General features: G+C 31.7%; 2 protein-coding genes and 1 long non-coding RNA gene across 4 annotated transcripts; 1 reads left to right on the top strand and 2 right to left on the bottom strand.

The window, feature by feature from the left end:
* Positions 1-530: 530 nt before the first annotated feature.
* Positions 531-1,202, bottom strand: LOC111212039. The gene has a single exon (XM_022713419.1). It carries the CDS (start codon positions 1,200-1,202, stop codon positions 531-533), a length of 672 nt encoding a protein of 223 aa, XP_022569140.1.
* A 3,148-nt stretch (positions 1,203-4,350) lies between these two features.
* On the bottom strand, positions 4,351-7,660 carry LOC111212040. Its single transcript, XR_007314611.1, has 2 exons — positions 5,389-7,660; positions 4,351-5,048 (listed from the first exon to the last, which is right to left on the bottom strand). It is a non-coding gene; the product is annotated as an uncharacterized LOC111212040 (long non-coding RNA).
* A 9,343-nt stretch (positions 7,661-17,003) lies between these two features.
* On the top strand, positions 17,004-18,730 carry LOC106394942 (increased DNA methylation 2). 2 transcript variants are annotated; one of them, XM_013835481.3, is made up of 4 exons: positions 17,005-17,153; positions 17,434-17,722; positions 17,804-18,168; positions 18,246-18,730. In XM_013835481.3, the coding sequence occupies exons 2-4, from the start codon at positions 17,436-17,438 to the stop codon at positions 18,497-18,499; spliced, it is 906 nt and encodes a 301-aa protein (XP_013690935.1). In that variant the 5' UTR covers positions 17,005-17,153; positions 17,434-17,435; the 3' UTR covers positions 18,500-18,730. The 2 variants fall into 2 exon arrangements, with proteins under 2 accessions (XP_013690934.1, XP_013690935.1); XM_013835480.3 differs by having other exon boundaries at positions 17,004-17,153; positions 17,434-18,168.
* Positions 18,731-19,058: the final 328 nt, after the last annotated feature.

Here is a 19,058-nt window from a genome sequence, read left to right as displayed (position 1 = left end):
TTTCTACTAGGAGGATGACATCAGGATTATGAGATTTCCTAATGTCTTTTAGATGTGGAATTGTCAAGTCTCCTCCCAAGCCTTGACAATTCCAATGAAGAAGCTTCATGGTTGAGGTGGTGGTTTGTGGAGAACCACCAAACCATGATTTTCTTCAAGTTCAGGTTGATTCAACACAATCCTCTTTGGAGCTCTTTCACGCTCCTCATCAGCTTCTTCAGTTGCTTTCCTTTTAGTTCCTTGGTCGTCTGTTAGGTCAGCTGGAGCTGGTAAAGCGGTTGAACTTGTAGGGGCAGACGACATCACTCCTGTTCCAGCTGGTGTTATGAAGCCCACTGTTGCTTCTTCTTCCATAGTTTGAGTTGCTGCTGTGTTTCTTGATGTTTCACCTTCTTTCCTGCTAGCCAAATACTGTTGTATTGCTGTACTGCGTTCCTCTGCAGTCACATATGGATTTGTACCGGTATCCAATAGCCTCATCTGTCTCTGAGTGAGCAGAGTCGCGCCTTCACATGCTTCAAATTCATGCCTCAGACTCCCCAAATGATGCAGAACTTCTGGAGACCGGTGTATCTAAAGCTCAGATCAGCAGGTGGAGTATTGGTGAAGATTTCAACTTTCTTCGTTAAAATGATCGGGTGATCAACATTAAAATCAATCTTCACTGAAACTTCTGCCGCTCTATTCACGGTTGGTTCTATGATCAATACTTCTTTGACATGTCCCAACTTGGATCCTATGCTCCAAACTATCTCTGGCCTTCGATACATATTAGGAAGATTAAGTATCTTAACCTTGAAAGGTATAGTGCGTAGGAAGTCGGGCTTGCTTTGATTACTCCATATATCCAAAGCGACTAACCAACCACGATAAGTATATGGTGCCTTCTCCATAACCATCAATATATGGTGCTCGCTTTCGAAGTAGAAATTCACCGTTCCGTTATTGTTGATCTGGCTCTCAACCTTTCCCGTTAGCTGCCAAGCTCTAGGTAGAGCAACCTTAAGCCCTGCAGGATTCTGATGATATGGATTAAGCCCCATAGCCACCAGACAGGTTCGATGATCCTTTTGGAAGACTTCTCGAGCATGTTCATGGATGGACCACCGATCCCTGTCAGATCCCAAAGTCATATCTTGGAGTGCTTTCCAGATCTCTTTTGTAGAATCGATATGCTGGTACACTCCTTCACTCGGATCCATATTTTCATCACTTGATTGCATCTTGATTCGATTGGATTTTGAGAGAAATCAATTTAGGGTTTTTTCTCCTAGAGAACGCTAGAACTTTCGCCTTGCGAAGAGAGAGAAAAGTCACGTAAAGTTCCCCGTTTTCTTGAATCTATAGTGTCAATAATTTGTTTCTTATAAGCTTGGATTTTCATCTTTTTGTTTAATATAAGCATATTTCAATGAAAAAAAACTCAAACTAAGTTTAGTGTTCTTCATTCCATGATTTAAAATTTGTGTTCAAATACTATGTAAGAGGTTTTATGATTTTTAAATTCATGATGAACTTCACATTTGGTTTTAGGTGGATTTGAAAAAGATTAAAAATATAAAATTTAAAACTGAAAAATCTATAAATTTGTAAACGGTAATTACATTTTACATGGTAGAAATTCAGTAAATTTACTTATATTAAATTGACTAAAACACATAAACAAGTAATATATCTAAGAATATTGACATGATAATTTGAAAATAAGTGAGTGACGGATAGTTTATTTTGGTGATCATTATTTCTAATGTATGTGAAGTATTATCTAGTGAATATAACTTTTATATATTTATATAAGGATCCTACTAAACAATAAAAAAAATTCATTTTTAGTCTTAATTTAAATTTGAAAAGGGACACATTTTCTGAAAATTTAAACAGTATCAGCATTTTATTTAGCTACTAATAAAATAGTATCTACAGTATTTTTATGATATTTAATAATTGAAGAATAAATGCAACGTAATAATCTTTGAAAAAGCATACTCCAAAATAAAAAAAAGTTTGACATCATATACATAAACCAAAATTAAAATCAAAGTTTTAATATAATTTATAATATATAATTTCTGTGTAAAACGAAATATATTATATGATATAAGCAGTTTTTGAAAGTTGTTGACAAGAAATTCTCTCGAATTTAAGGAACACAAGAGTTTACCAATGGGCCGTTAAATTTTTATTTTAAAATATTATTGTTTGATTAAACATAAAATCAATTCTATTAAAATAGAAGTCAATAATTTTAAAAAATTGGTCCATTCTTCAATTGTTTTTATTAAATATATTATGTATTAACTAATAGTATCTTAACAATAAATTTAGACAATCTTTACAATATGTTAACCAACTCGCTCGCTTAGTCACAAAATCTTATTTTCATAGGTTTAATTAAATTATTACTTCAATTTTATAACATAATTGGGTTTAAGCATGTGACTAAGCGAGCGAGCTGGTTAACATAAAGTAATAATTTAATGTACAGTCAATTTTGTTAGAAAATTGAAGTAACCAATTTTGTAACAAAATTGAGTGTACATTTGGTTTAATTAAATTATTAGATCTTGATCCGTGCGGGTGTTCTTTTCAATTTTTATATTTCAAAATTTGATTTTTATTATTTTCTAATTGTTTGTAAATCGTATTATTGTATGATATCAGATTTTGATATATATAAAAAACAAAATTATTTCCTCTATTTCGTAATAAGTGTCTTTCTAACATTTTTTTTTTGTTACACAAAAGTGTCACTTTAGAATTCCATTACATATTATATTTACTTTCAATTTAAATTTAATTAAATTTTAAATTATATTTATCTCAAATATTATTGGTCAAATATGTGTAAATAGTAACAACTTAAAAAAAAATTAATCACTTTCTTAATCGGTGTAAAAAAAAGTCAAAATGACACTTTTTAATAAACAGAAGGAGTAGCATTTTTGATAAGTTATTTGTTGATAGAAAATATTTTTAAAAACCACTTTTAGCAAATTTATTGTTTTCTTGAGTATTGAGTATGATTGTTTAAGTTCATAGAAGTTTGTTCAAAGAAAGAACACAATTTAGAATGTAATCATCAATCACCCGCAATACCAAAGACACATGAAATTTGATTCATAGCAAGAAAAACAACATGTATAGTAACACTGAAAATAGTTATCGTTAATGGTCATAGAAATTGAGACTCTATAGTTATTAGTTAGTTTATTTTCTATATAGTGAAATACAATACACAATTTTTGTAGGGACAATATGTAAGAGCATTTAGGTAACATTAATACATAAATAATAGGGAAATTAAATGTGATTCTTTTTTAGGAGATGGTCCAACTAAAAAAATTACACATAAAATGAGGTTATGATTTCTATTTTAATATATAAGATATAAACGCCGCTTTGAATAACTGATTATTCACTCCGAAATGGGTTCATTAAAAAAGGTTTAAAACATGTTTGTTTATTTTTAAAAAAATTACTTTCATTTTTCTTGGCCACTATTCGGAATTCAAAACCTATTTTATATAAAAAATAGTAAAAAGTTCATCAACCTATTTTTTATATATGAGATGTTCCTTATTTTTATATATCATTGTTTTGATGTAGAAGATTGGTAAACAAAAATGACATCTATACTATTAAATCAGGATCCTATTGTCCTTTTTACCTTAACATGTTATTTTCTTTACTAACATTGCATGTTTCATTAAGGGCAATCAAGTAATATTAATAACACATCTATATTGGGTCATTTTTTCGGATCCAGCCCACATCAGATATTTCTTGGGCCATTTGGGCCGATTAAGAAATCAGATCCAATTCTCACATTTTTTTTTTTGGACTATTGAGTCCAAGTTCAAATAATTTTTGTTCAACTATTCTTAATTATTATTTTTTTCTTTTCCTAATATAATTTAAGCATTCATAAAAAAAAATTGAATTTTTTCATTGAAAAGTATAAATCTTTATTAAAAGTATATAAATTATTTTTATTAAAATATTAACCACATAATAAAATTAATTTATCAGAGTTATACCAACTTAATTCATTAAAGAAATAAAGTTTAATTTTTTAAACATAAATAGTCATTTAAAATGTAATACGATAAATAAAGATAAAAAATTTAAGTCTTTTATAAAATAAAACACAAATATATAAAATATGATATTTACTAAATATTTGTCAGTTGAAAAAAGAAAGAAAATAAACCCGCATTTTGAAAGTGCGGATCAAAATCTAGTAATCACTTATTTGAAACATTTATTTAAGAAGTCTTCTAGACGTTGCTTTACACATCTTTTGTTTTATGTTCCGAAGATTCTGTCTAATGGTTTTTGTTCGCAGAAAAGTAAAATTGCCCTGTGTTTTACGTGAGGGACCTAACAAATAAAGTGAATGTTTTTTTTTCATTTGCTTCGTTTCTTGTCTTTGCTGTTGAGGATAACTATTGATAACGTGATCAAGTAACCTAACATTCCAATAAATTAGACCATGATTCTTGAAAATTAGAACCAAAACTACCATTGCTACTGCTGGGTTTAAAATAGCGCTTCAACCCTTGAGGCGATGGGAAGGTCAAGATCGCCTCCACGCTATAGCTTCGCTTCGTACCGCCTTGCCAACTTAAGGTGTAGTCTGAACCGACACGAAAGATTAGGGGTTAGGACATATAAATCATTCAGATTCTTCTGTTCTTTGTAATTATCCTAAACCATTAAAATTAAAAATAAATAGTTCTCCATAAAATAAAACTTAAAAGAAAATTAATCCCAACAAAAATGTTCAAAAAGCAGAGAAACAAGCCAACAAAGTCTTAAAACATAAAATCAAACCAACATAAACTTTTTTAAAAAAAATGTAAAATAAGTTTTCGTTGGAAACTTACCGTTAGTCACCTAAGCAGTGCAGCGTGAGGCTTCCAAAGCGGCTCGGGGCGAGGTTGAAGTGACGCTTTCTTGAATTCACCTTGCTTCAGGACTCCGAGGTGGTGACCCCCAAACAAAGGTTGCCTCACGCTAAGCACGCTTTTTTAAACCCATAACTGCACCTGTCAAAGAGAAATTCAGAATTCACTTATATCTTATAAGAGGTGATCATGCTCACAATGGCTTTAGATGATAGAAATGAGCTTAAGTATGGCAAATTTTCTCATAGAAAAAAATTTCAATTGTAATGCCAACAACGTTTTTCTCCATGATAAGGGTAGCATGAAGAAGGAATAAACAGCTATGGGAGCCATGTAAAGGAAGAGATTCATAGAGATTAGCTTCTTCCCTCAAACAAATTCACTAAAAGTAATTTCAGCAGCACTCTTAACAGATACAGACTTCAGTAAGATAGAATTGTATTCAATAAGCTGCAGAAAAAAAAATGTTGTGATTTCTTACCCTTCTGAAGATATCCAATTTCATTCAAGAACTGACTTAAGCGCTCTTGTAGCTGTGACTGCAACACATAATGAATCCAAATAGGTGGAAACTTGGTTATCCCTGACGGACACATGAAAAGCGATAAGAATGTCAGTCAATGCATAAAACGAAGCTCTGAACGAAATCAAATAGTCCCAAGAGTATAAGCATACTCGGCACACATACACGTAAATTCCTTTTCTAGGTAACTGGTGCACAACAAACAATATGCATATTTGTGAAGTGACTGAAGTAAATTAAGTAACTTTACAGAACTCAGCTGCTTCGAGCTGAGAGCAATCCCAAAGGTTTTCTAAGATGAAGTGTAAGTATGATCTATCTATACACATGACTTGAAATCTATCACACTCAGCTCGTCATCTTCTTTCTATTCCTAAACCACATCAAACTTGGTTTTATGCCTCTACTTAACCCATCTCCTTAAAGTTTGTCACTTCAGCCATAAAAAACACTATATACCTTGATTGAAACATGTAGCTTGAATCCCATCAAGAACATAAACACCTCAAATCCTCTGTCTTTAATTCACCTACTTTTGCGAAATATGAATTTCTGTAATTCCTGAGAAACATATAAGGTAACAATATTAGAAAATGAATCATAAATGAAAAAAATGAGATTTTCTTATGAAGGATGGAAGCTTTTCTTTGAGACTTACAAATCTTTGACGTATTTAGAAGCGGTCATGATTGTGGTGATGTCCGTCGTCAAGACTGATTCTTAGACCAGGATTGATTTCTGTAAAACGAAAGACCATCTTTTAATTGGCTGGTCATATCAGGATTTGACGGCTAAGAAAGATCTAGGGTTTGGCAACGTTGGGTGGTAGAAGACGACGCCGGTGAAGTTTCCGTGTACTTTGCTATAAATGTGGTTAATAATTTTTGGTTAACCAAACCAATTATTAACTCAATGGCATTAGAATGTAAATATTTAATAATAATCAGGGTTAATTCTTATTTGTACTTCATTTTTAATAGTTTAGATTACTTCAATTTTGTAACAAAATTAGGTTAAGCATGTGACTAAGCGAGCGAGTTGGTTAACATAAAGTAATAATTTAATGTACAGTCGCTTAGTCACAGATTATTGTCTGGTTTATATTATGGTTCGAATTTGACTGTACATTTGGTTGCTCGAACCGGGTCTTTAGATGTGTATGAATGCTGTGGCATTTTAATACAGTTTTCAGAATACTTTACATATGTGCAGTGCTATTTTTTTTTTAAATATATGTGGTGTTATGGTTAATATGTTCACTACAAGAAAACATTTCCGTAACGACAAAAAATTACGAGGAAAATATTTCCTCGTAAACTTACATGTAGCTTACGAGGATGTTACGACGAAATTGAAATTCGTCGTAACGTAGACGCAAAATTACAAGAATAATGTTTCATCGTAAATACCTTGTAAATTTATGAAGAAAGTATGTGGCAAACAATATTCGTCGTAAATTTACGAGGATATTTCGACGACACAGGTTACCGTTATTTATTGGTGAAAACGTGTATTCAATGCACTTTGAATTGTCTAATTTCGTTGTAAACTCGTTGTAAAACTGATGTAAGAGAGATGTAAAACCCTAGTAAAATTTTCCTAGTAAAATCCTTGTTATACTTCACCTACCAAACTCGAATTTTTTTCCTATATATATGTCACTTTGCACAACTCCCTCTCTCACAACACACAAACAAAAACAAATAAAAAAAAAATCTGAGGAACAAAAATTTCCCCAAAAAATTCTAATTAAGAAAAAATTTTCCCAAAAAAATTCACAAAACAAATTATAAAAAAAATGGCGGATGACGGTAATATTTACAAGTTACGGAGTTGGATGTATTCCCATAAAGATTCGGAAGGGAGAGTGACGAATGCATTTCTGGGCGGGCTAGAGACATTTTATGTACCATATGGGCTCTACACCGATCACGCAGGAAAACAGTAAGATGTTCTGTCCTTGTCGGAAATGCAAGAATTCAAAATTTGTACGCAGTGAAACTGTATGGAAGCATTTAGTAAACCGGGGATTTACACCACGATATTATATTTGGTATCAACACGGAGAAGGTTATGGTGAAAATGAAACAAGTAGTAGTAATAATAATTTTGAGGATGCTGGTAATAATGAAGAACCGATTCATTTGCATAATGAATATAATTACCATCAAGAGGAGCAGATGGTAGATAATGATAGGGTTCAAGACATGATTACTGATGCATTTTTAGAAACAACTATAACAATAGCTGATGGAACTGGAATTGTAGAAGAACCTAATTTGGATGCAAAAAGATTTTATGAAATGCTAGATGCTGCAAATCAACCAATCTACACTGGTTGTAGAGAAGGTCTCTCTAAATTATCTCTAGCAGCTAGGATGATGAATATTAAAACGGATCATAATTTACTTGAGAATTGCATGGATGCATGGGCGGAGTTGTTTAAAGAGTATTTGTTAGAAGACAATGTGTCTGCTGAATCTTATTATGAGATTCAGAAATTGGTTTATAGTCTTCGGTTACCTTCGGAGATGATAGATGTTTGCATCGATAACTGCATGATCTACTGGAAAGATGATGAGAAGCTAGAAGAGTGTCGATTCTGCAAGAAACCACGATTCAAACCGCAAGGACGTGGGAGGAATAGGGTATCATATCAAAGGATGTGGTACCTACCAATTACAGACATGTTGAAAAGGTTATAGTAATCTGAGAGGAATGTTGCATCGATGATGTGGCATGCCGAACATGTCCAGAGGGATGGCGAGGTCCTTCATCCATCAGATGCAAGAGCGTGAAAACATTTCAACAAGGTACACCCAAATTTCAGTAGAAATATTCGGAATGTCTATCTTGGGTTATGCACCGATATATTTAATCCATTCGGAATGTATCAGAGACAATATTCTTTGTGGTCAGTCATTCTTACACCGTACAATCTGTCGCCGGAAATGTGTATGGAACAAGAATTTCTATTCTTAACCTTATAAATCCATGGGCCGAAGCATCCAAAACGGTCGCTAGATGTTTTTCTTCAACCATTGATACAAGAGCTAAAGGAGTTGTGGTCATAAGAGGTGAGGGCGTATGATTGTTTGTTGAAAAATAATTTTACGATGCGAGCAGTTCTGCTGTGGACAATAAGTGACTTTCTTGTTTATGGGATGTTGTCTGGTTGGACAACACATGGAAAATTATCCTGTCCATATTGTCTTGGATCGACGGATGCTTTTCAACTGAAGAATGGTAGGAAGAGTTGTTTGTTTGATTGTCATCGTCGTTTTCTTTCCATTTCTCATCCGTAGAGAAGAAATAATACATTGTTTAGGTACAAAAGAGTTGTCATAGACAGTCCTCCTCCATATCTCACCGACCAACAGATCGAAGCCGACATTGATTATTATGGAGCTCATGAAACAGTTAAGTGTGGAGGAAACTAGCATGTTCCTGGAAATATGATTGATGGGTATGGTGTGACACACAATTAGAATAAGAAGAGTATATTTTGAGAGCTACCTTACTGGAAGGATCTTCTTTTACGTCACAACTTGGATGTGATGCATATAGAGAAAAACTTTTTTGACAACATCATGAATACAATATTGAACGTCCATGGGAAGACAAAGATAACAAGAAGGCAAGGATGTACTTACCTGATATTTGCTCAAGAAGTAAGTTACATATCAAGAGCAATGGAAATGTTCATGTTCCTATCTTTCGGTTGTCATCAGAAGCCAAAACAACTTTGTTTGACTAGGTTGCATAAGAAGTTAAGTTCCCTGGTTATGTTTTTAATATGTCAAGATGTGTTGAAGGAGGTCAAAAGTTCTCAGGAATAAAGAGTCATGATTGTCATGTGTTTATGCAATGACTACTTCCTTTTGCTTTTGTCGAGCTCCTTCCAACAAATGTACATGAAGCAATTGCAGGTAAATATTAATTTATAATATATGTACATATGTTATGAAATGTTATTAATTGCGTTACTTTTGCAACATACAGCCATCAGAGCATTCTTCAGAGATCTTAGCACACGTAGGTTCAAGGAAGAAGTCATCGAACAACTTCATAAGAACATTTCGATCATATTGTGCAATCTGGAGAAGATATTTCCACCATATTTTTTGACATCATGGAGCGTCTAGTTATCCACCTCCCGTATGAAGCATTGCTTCGTTGACCTGGTCAGAACGGATGGATGTATCCGTATGAGCGTTCCATGAAACATTTGAAGGAAAAAGCAAAAAATCTTGCAAAGGTCGAAGGTTCAATAGTTGATGGGAGTTTAACAGCAGAAACATCTAACTTCACATCATACTACTTTGCTCCAACTGTTCGTACAAGAAAATGAATTCCTAGAAGATATGATGATGAGTAACAACATCATATGCAGTTGCTGGTGTTCCTGACATTTTCTGACAAATTGGACGGTTTGGTGGTAAACTGAAATAAGTATGGTGATCATGTGAAGAAGATAAGCATAGTGCCCACACTTATATTTTGCTCAAATGCGAGGATGCAGTAATATGTTCCTTTGAGAGGTAAATGTTGTTGTGAATGTTAATTATATGAAATTTTTTAATTATATATGCTCTAATGCATTTATTTTATTTGCAGCATGTTTGTATCTCAAGTTGAAGAAGCAATACCAGGAATATCCTCAACTGAGGTTGACGCACATAAAGATAAGCAATTTGTCAACTGGTTAAAATCATAGATATATATATATATATATATCTCATTTTAACAGTGATGATATATGATAATTTTAACGGTGATGTTTTTTTTAGGTTGAGTATGACGATCTATATTACCCTGTATGGTTTCACGATTTGATCCAAGGTCCAGTAGCAAAGGTCACCACATCACCTATGTATTTCACATGAGGTTTTACCTTTCACACATACGAGTATGAGAAACATCAGGAAACAAGTAACTATATAATATGTGTGAATGGAGAAACATACTTTTACGAGATCTTGCAGGAGATTATTGAAGTCGAATTTTCGGGGTTACTGAAGCTAAAATGCGTCCTCTTCAAATGTGAATGGTTCGATCCCGTTGTTAACCTAGGTGTTCGGGTTAACAAATTTGGTGTTGTGGGTGTCAATTCTTGGAGAAGATACAACAAGTTCGAGACTTTCATCCTAGCTTCTCAAGTCGAGCAAGTTAGCTTCCTTCCATACCCTCGCCTTCGCAGTTTTGGGATAAACTGGTTAGCTGTTATAAAAATTACACCTCATGGACGAATTGTTGCTGGAGAAGAACCACCTTTGCAAGAAGAAGACGCTATCAATGAAGTTGATGTACCTGATCAACAACTTAATGCAATCCTTCTGATCGATCCGGAAAACCAACAATATGAAGATCTTCCCGAAGATGTGACAGATGAAGCACATGAAGACGAATTCGATGGAAGCGATGATGATCATTGTACTGATCTTGATGAGAACGAAAACGATTCAGAATGATGTAATCTATGTAACAAATGTTATTTTTCTTTTTTCATTTTATCATTTTAATGTATGTGTATCAAATAGTTTTTTTATCATTTAAAATGTATGTGCAACATATGTTATATGTTGTTTTATATAATATGTTTTTTTTTTGTTTTAAAAAATTAATTTGGAGTTTAGGGTTTAAGTTGGATAAAGAGGAAGAAGATGTAAAGAAGAAGATGATATTATACGATAGGTAACTTTGTGGTTTAGGTTTTCAGGTCTCGGGGAACAAAAACACGGGCCTGGTAAATTTGTCGTAACCTGGTCCACTTAAATTGGTCGTAACTTTAAAAACACAGCCTGGTAAATTCGTCGTAAATGAAAAAAAGCAGGCCTGGTAATTTCGTCGTAAATGAAAAAACGCGGACCTGGTAACTTCGTCGTTACTTTACGACGACTTTACGAGGAATGCATTTTCTCATATATATGCGACGCCTTAGAACGAGCTTTGCTCGTTCATTCCTCCCAAATCCCTCTCCACTCCTCTAAGGTAACCTCTCCCTCTCTCTAATTTTGTTTTTAGAAAAAATTGTTTAGTTTTAGGTGGTTATTATAGGTAATTAGCTTAAGTGGTTAGCATAGATAATTAGTATAAGTGGTTTGTATAGGTAATTAAATTAGGTGATTTGTTAGGTATCAGAATAATATTTTTAATTATGTCGTTATTGATAAAACTAGCTGTAATATTTTTTTAAATTTAGATGGGTCCTAGAATAAAGCCAACATCACATACTTACTCTCAGATGTTTCATGATGGTGTCGGGACATGTTCTTCCGGTCCATCATCTTCCGAGGCAGTTCCGGACTCTCAGACATCCCAGAGAGTTTCTTGGAGTCCTCCTCCTTCTGCACCTCATATGCCTCCACCTCCTCTTCCTCCAGCCGCTACACCTAAGCCTGTCCCAGCAGGTGCACATCATCCAGATTTGTGTGTGCCTCCATCTGCCCCATACGCGAGATATACAGTGGAGGATTTGCTCGCCCAGCCTGGACGAGAGGGCTTGGATGTTCTGGATCCCGATAGACCGCCAAAAACTTATTGGTAACTTATTATTTTTTAGTACATTAAGTTTTAAATTATTTCTTTTTTTAACAATTAGGTTCGCTTTTCAGGTTTGGGGCCAGCAACTGTGTTAACCGGAGCGTGTCAAAGACGATCAAGGGCTACTAAGACGGAGCCTACTCGAATTGGAGCAAGACTCCAGACCCCGTTAAGACGACTTGGTCTAAATGTTTTGCGGTAATATTTTTTTTAAACATCTAATTAAATATTTATATCTAATTAAATATTTATTTTAATTTTTTAAAAAATTTGTTTGTTTCAGAAAAGATGGCACTGGTCCTTGGGAATCACCGACAGGGTGAAGAGAGAATTCGTTGCAAAGGCAAAGAGACACCTTTGCAACATTGTCTCCGATTGGAAGGACAAGTAGGAGATATACGGTTATGACGGAAAGTCCACCGAGCTCACGAAGGATGTATGGGATGATCACGTCGCCTTTTGGAAGCTATCCTCTTCGATCCGTAAGGCCAACTCGTGCTCCCCTTCCCGAAGAACGAAGGACAAAGATGGTCATTTGCCCATGGTTCAACAAACCGGACAAAAACCTCACGCCGAAATCCGTCTAGAAACTGTAAGTTTGTTTCTAATATTTATTTTGAATTCTTTAATTAATTTTAATTTTAATATTTAATTTTATTTAATTTTTTCTTTGTAGTATGAGAAGACGGGGAGTCTTACCATCTCTGTCTGATCTATTCAAGATGATTCACGCCACATCAGACGAGATTTTTGTGGATCCGGCATCCGAGAAACTCTTCAGCGCAGTGGCTTCTCGGGTTGAATAGCAGGAGACGCAATCCTGAAGATGCTGATCCAGACCGTTCTCAACCAAGCACCGCCACCAACTACTTCGAGAATATGTAAGAGCTTTTTTATTTATTTCGTTTTATATTATGAATTTAAATATTTTGTTATGACTTTTAAATAGTTTTTAAAAATATGTTTTGATTTTAATATTTTATTTTATACTTAAAATTTTTAAAATTTCGAATATTAAATGTTAACAATATTTTTATTTTAATTTAATATTAAATGGTAAGAAACAATGTAAATTCGTTGTAAACTTTACATGGAATTTACAACAAAATCCTCGTAACATCGCCGTAAGGTTTACGTGGAGCTTACATCGGCAGCATTGTAAAATCCTCGTAAATGTTACGTGGAGTTTACATCGAAATAATACGAGTACTTTACAATGAAATTTTACACGTCTCGTTTACGATGAAATGTTTCCTTCCGTTTTTACGAGGAAAGCTTTCCTCGTAAACGTTACCACATGTTTACGACGAAACTTCCATTACGACGGACGTTTAACAACGAAACGGTTTTCGATGTTAATTCGTCGTAACACCTCTTTTTACGACGAATTAATAAGAAATATTGCCCTCGTAAAAAATATGTTTTCTTGTAGTGGTTGGGTAACAAGAAAATCAGTTTACCTTAGTAAAATTTAGCTCAATATATAATTAGTGGGCTCATTTCTGATTAACTTTGTATAACTATGTTTTTGCACAAGGACAGATCCAGAAGATAATTTAATGTGTGGCACGCTATATTTATATATTATAACTTTAAATATATATTAATAAATTTAATTTTTAGTTAAATTATAATTTTGTAGAGAATGATTTTAAAAAAATCCTTTTAAGAAACTTGAGTCAATTAATAAGGTAAACAAGTTTTTTTATGTTAAATACTTTTTATTGGTTATTTTAATATGTATTAAAACTAAAATTGATAAACTAAAACTTAAACAAAAAAGTATCTTTTTGAAAAGGTAAAAGCTAATTTCGAAATAAAGGAAGGAAAATAAATCTTTTCTATCAGATAAAAAAAGAAAGGGAAATTTATTTTATAAAAATGTGATTAAATACAATAAAGTAAACAAAAATTTGAAGAAAAAAACTCAGGTTGCTCGAACATGGGTTGCATGAGGCACCTACTATGTCTACACTATCAGAGCTGGCAACATCTATCTCTATAATTTTTTGTATTAGATAATTAGTATGCGACACATTCCGCACCCCCTCAAAAGGTGGGTACGTTTCTGCATAAAATTGGGTTTTGATTTTAGCATTTTGATAATTAGTATGCGAAACGTGACACACACCCACCCCCACCCCTCAAATTGGGTTTATATATTTTACTCATTTGTTCACAAAAAAAAAAACCTTATTGTATATCAAAATGCTAAAATTACTAAATTTATTTAATATACAATCAGTATTCAATTAGAAAACTTTTAGTAAAATATATCTTATATATTAAAACAGAAGTCACAATCTTGATTATTTTTTAAAAAATAGACCTAATGGACATATTCATAGAAAGTCATGTTACATTTAATCTCTAATCTTATCATTTAAATTTTGGACTTACCATAAAATTTTATTGGACTATCAATAATTGAATTTAAATAATAGATGATCCATTAGATTTATAGATAATATAAATTAAATATATATAATTTAATATTGTAATACTATACTTCCATATGTTAAATACTTAAATATTTATCGATGTTAACTTTTAAAATTATAAAGATTTTTTTTAAATAAAAAATCATATTATCTAACAATGATTAATCTTTACTACCTTAAACCAATGAAAATTTAGACTATATAGTTTATTTTAAAAATTAAACAAAAACTAAATGTTTAATTATTTACTCGATAATATAAATATATGAAGCGAATATTTTAATTTTTAAAAAACTTTTTAAATTTATGAAATGTTACAATATCTTTGAATATGAAAATAAAACAATATTTTACTAATATTTATATAAATTGTTCCAATTTTAGTAATGAAATAATAATCCAAAAAATATATATAGAAGAAGATACAAATACATGTGAAAGTTTAAAACAATCTATTCAATGAAAAAATATACCGTAAACTTATTATGTTTTAAAAATTGATAGACACATATATTATAATGTATACCAATTTAAAATTGAAAACAAAATATTTTTATAAAATAAATGAAAACAAAAACCAGCGCGGTTGCGCGGATTAAGATCTAGTATTCTATTAAAATAGAAGTCACGACTTCTTTAATGTGTGACTTTTTAAGTTGGACCACCATTAATTTTTTTTATTAAATGTATTTTAATAAGACTAATAATATATAAATTCTTTGAACTACGTTAATCATAATATCTTTTTATATCTATTCATTTAAAATATAAATATATATATATATATATATATTAAATTTTTCAAAAAATCTGTTTAAAAAGATTCTAACAAGATCTTAACTTTTCAAAAAACTATATGTAAATATTTTCACTAATTTTGTAATTAGTTTTGAAATATTATTATACATTAATATTCAGTTATCGTTTATAAAATGAAAAATAAATATTCTATCATATTTTTATCTGTTATATAATCACAATCAATCATATTAAAAAAATTATTATGTCGATCTAAATATTTTAACAATGTCATAATTTTCAAAAAAATAATGTAAATATTTTCAAAATTTTTGTAATTAGCAATGAACTATTATTATCCATTAATATATATTCAGTTATTGTTCATAAAATTAAAAAAAAAATTATATCTTACTTTTATCTATTTTATAATCATAATCAATCATGTTAAAATTTTATAATTAACTAAATATGATAAATTGTATTAAACTGATAAATTTATAAACTTTATTTTCCTAAATATAACTTTTTTATGTTAACAAATCTAATATGATGGTAGAACGACTTAACATTAGCAAAATGTATAATACATGTATAAAAATTAAGATATCTTAGACTTTTGTATATACAATAATATATTATGTAAAATTAATAAGCATAAAAAATTGCTAAAAAGAAATCTAGTTTTGAAGGACGGGTAAGAATTTAACATAAATTAAATATAAAATATTTTTAAATATGTTTTTTCATGCACATATTATTTTGTTGAATAACTAAATGCAAATACAATAAGACAAATATATAACAAAAAACAACAAATACATGTGATGGTTTTAATCAATTGGTTATTTACAATATGTAAACTATAAATTGTTGTATTTGAAATAGTTACATAAACATTTAAATATATGTTTTAAATTAAAAATATATATCACTAATGATCTAAAATAAATATATATGCATGTAAAATTGAAAATAACATCCGCGCGGTTGCACAGATCAATATCTATGTAGTATTTAAAACGGTTTAATTAATTTGGAAGTGATATATTCAAATCAATATGTGAAGATCAACTTTTATATTAATGAATAGTATATTAAAAGAATATATGAAGATGGCGTCACAAATGTTAATACAAATCAATAATAATTTAGAAATCACGTCATATCTTACAAAATATTGTAAAAATCTTAATAAAGAAGCAACTTACTTATATTACACGAGTATGAATGATGACCAAAGAACGACGATGAATAATGCATTTCCTAACATTCTTAAAAAAATTATCATTCACAAGAAATACGTTTTCTTTCTCATTCCCTACTATTTTTTTTTCTATAAAGAAATAAAAAACAAAATTATTTCTTGCTAAATATGGGATGCAACAATCATTCTTTTTTATTCCTCTAATTTGTTCATCTACGTTCTTTTTTTATTCGTTCCTCTTGTTTACAGAATGGTCACCACTGAGAACAATTTTTTAGCAGAAAAAAATAATATATATTTACTTATATCACGTGGAATCCTCATTTTCGATTTCTAACTCTAATAATATATATTTCTAAGATTTTACTCTTTTTTAAATGTTGTAAATGTGGATTTATTTGTTATATAAAATAAATTGAAAGACATATAAATTGAAAATAAAAGAATATTCCAACAAATATTTTTTAAATAGATATATTAACATTCATAAAATATTAAATAATTTAATTCAATCAACCAATCATTAAATTTATCTTTTATAAATTAAGAAATCAAATATAGATATGCAAGTACAAGTCAAAATCTAGTTAAAAGCTTAAAATAGATTAAACATTATTTAATCAAGTGGAAAAGCACGCGGCAACATCTCTAGGTATGATGAGTAAACCCAACCCAACCTTTTACCACAAGAATATCTGAAGCGTTAGCAGTCGCTCTCTATCTGTTCTTCTGATGAGAGACAACGAACAATAAAATAAACACATTCGTCCAATTTACTCTGTAGAACACTAAAGGTTTGTTACTTTTGATCCCATTTTTCGCTTATTTATTCATAAATCGTGTTTATGCTGCTTCGATTTCTATAAGTATGCTAAAAATTTACTCATTTTATACGAAATTAAAATTAATTTATGCAGTTATTAAACCAGAATTACAATTTCTTCCTGCATGCTTATGACTTTTAGTTTTCTCGTTCTACCAAGATTGTAATTGTACATCAACGTTATTGGAAAGATTTGATCTTTTTCATAAATGAATAAAGATTCGATCTTTTATTATGTGTATGTTTTGTAGATATGAGTGGTACAGTCCGTGAACTCGTCTTCGCTGAGAAGTCAGAAGAAGAAAAAGTGTTGATTTCGCTGGACATTGAAGACGACAAGTTATTTCTCTTACATTTCATCATAGGAAATTACTTCGGACCAGATTTACATGACGATGATGGGAACAAGAGAAAGCAATCAGCATTTCAGATTCAAGCGTCCTCGAATCTCCCAACAAAAGAGGAGCTAAGTGCTTCACTAATGAAACGAGCTGAGCTAGAACGTGTGTATTACTACGTTCTCCGCAACGCAGATCCATCGTTAGTCTTTAATCGGAAAGTCCTAAGCCGATACTTTAACGAAAAACGCAACGCTTCTAATGTGGATTTCCCTCTTTTCAGAGATCTCTATCCCTTAAAACTGCATCCTGAATCGCGTATTAGGAATCAGTATAAGCTTATCAAGAGCATTGTGTTCATCAACGATCCAGATACTTCTTGTATGAGAGAAGACTGTGTTGACCGGTTTAAGCTGCTCACGGGATTGCAGAGCTTTACTTTGAGCCTTAACATTGATGTAACTGAGGTTGATGATGAGCCCTTGGAAACGTTGGGTAACCATGATGAATCAGAACCGACGCTTGAAGTAAATGGGGTAATAATAGCTGATGCTCAGGCTGAACAGATGATGGGACTAATGGATATCGGTGAATGTGCTGACGCTTATCTCTTCCGTGTATCGCTTCCTGGTGTGAAAAGAGATGAAAGTGAGTCACTCACTTTCTACTAATGTTTTCACTCCAATAAACCTGTTTTTTTCTTCAAACTGGTGTATTTATTTCAGGGCATTTTAGCTGTGAAGTAGAAGACAATGGAAGAGTACTAGTTAGAGGAGTTACTACAACAGGAGAGAAGCAAGTTCATCGTTATTCTCAGGTGTTTAAGATGAAGACGCATAACCTTTGCCCACCCGGTCACTTTTCTGTCTCATTTCACCTCCCTGGTCCTGTCCATCCGCAGGAGTTTACCGGCAGCTTTGGAACAGATGGGATATTTGAAGGGACTGTAATGAAGAAGTTGCAGAACCAAACTGTGTAACCCTGATAGCTGAAGGAATCATCACTTTTTGGTTTTGGCTTATGGCTTAGTTATGTACTGGTTGCTTTTTGTAAGTTTAATTAGTCTATGCAACCGTTAAATTGCCAGAATACAGATAAACCAAATCTAGTAAACCATAAATATGTCCATAGGTCAACAAACATAAATTTCCTAACTACAAGAAACTTGTGTTTCTGATATATTCGGTTAAGATTCTTGTTTGTTTAGATCCACAGCGGACCAGAATGCTCTGCTGAAAACAAACAAAAAGAGTGAACTTATAATGGCCCAAAACCATATTAAAAAAAAATGGTTTAAGAGAAAGCCCGATAGGTACATGCTGTATTAAATTTTTTTACAGGAAAAATATTTTATTTCATTTCAAGAGAACGAATACATAGACGGAAGATTCCACGTGAAGACGGCACCTAAAACCTATACCTGGTAACTTAAAACATAACCGGGAAATAAGTGACCAATCTCTGAACACAAAAACCAACATAAATGCGGTAACTATAACCCATACCGAAACGACTTACAACATCAAAACAAAAAGACC

The sequence above is a fragment of the Brassica napus genome, chromosome A1 (assembly GCF_020379485.1).
Source record: "Brassica napus cultivar Da-Ae chromosome A1, Da-Ae, whole genome shotgun sequence".
Classification (NCBI taxonomy): Eukaryota; Viridiplantae; Streptophyta; class Magnoliopsida; order Brassicales; family Brassicaceae; genus Brassica; species Brassica napus.
The sequence above is the reverse complement of the archived record's forward strand: the minus strand, read 5'-3'. Positions and strand labels throughout refer to the sequence as shown.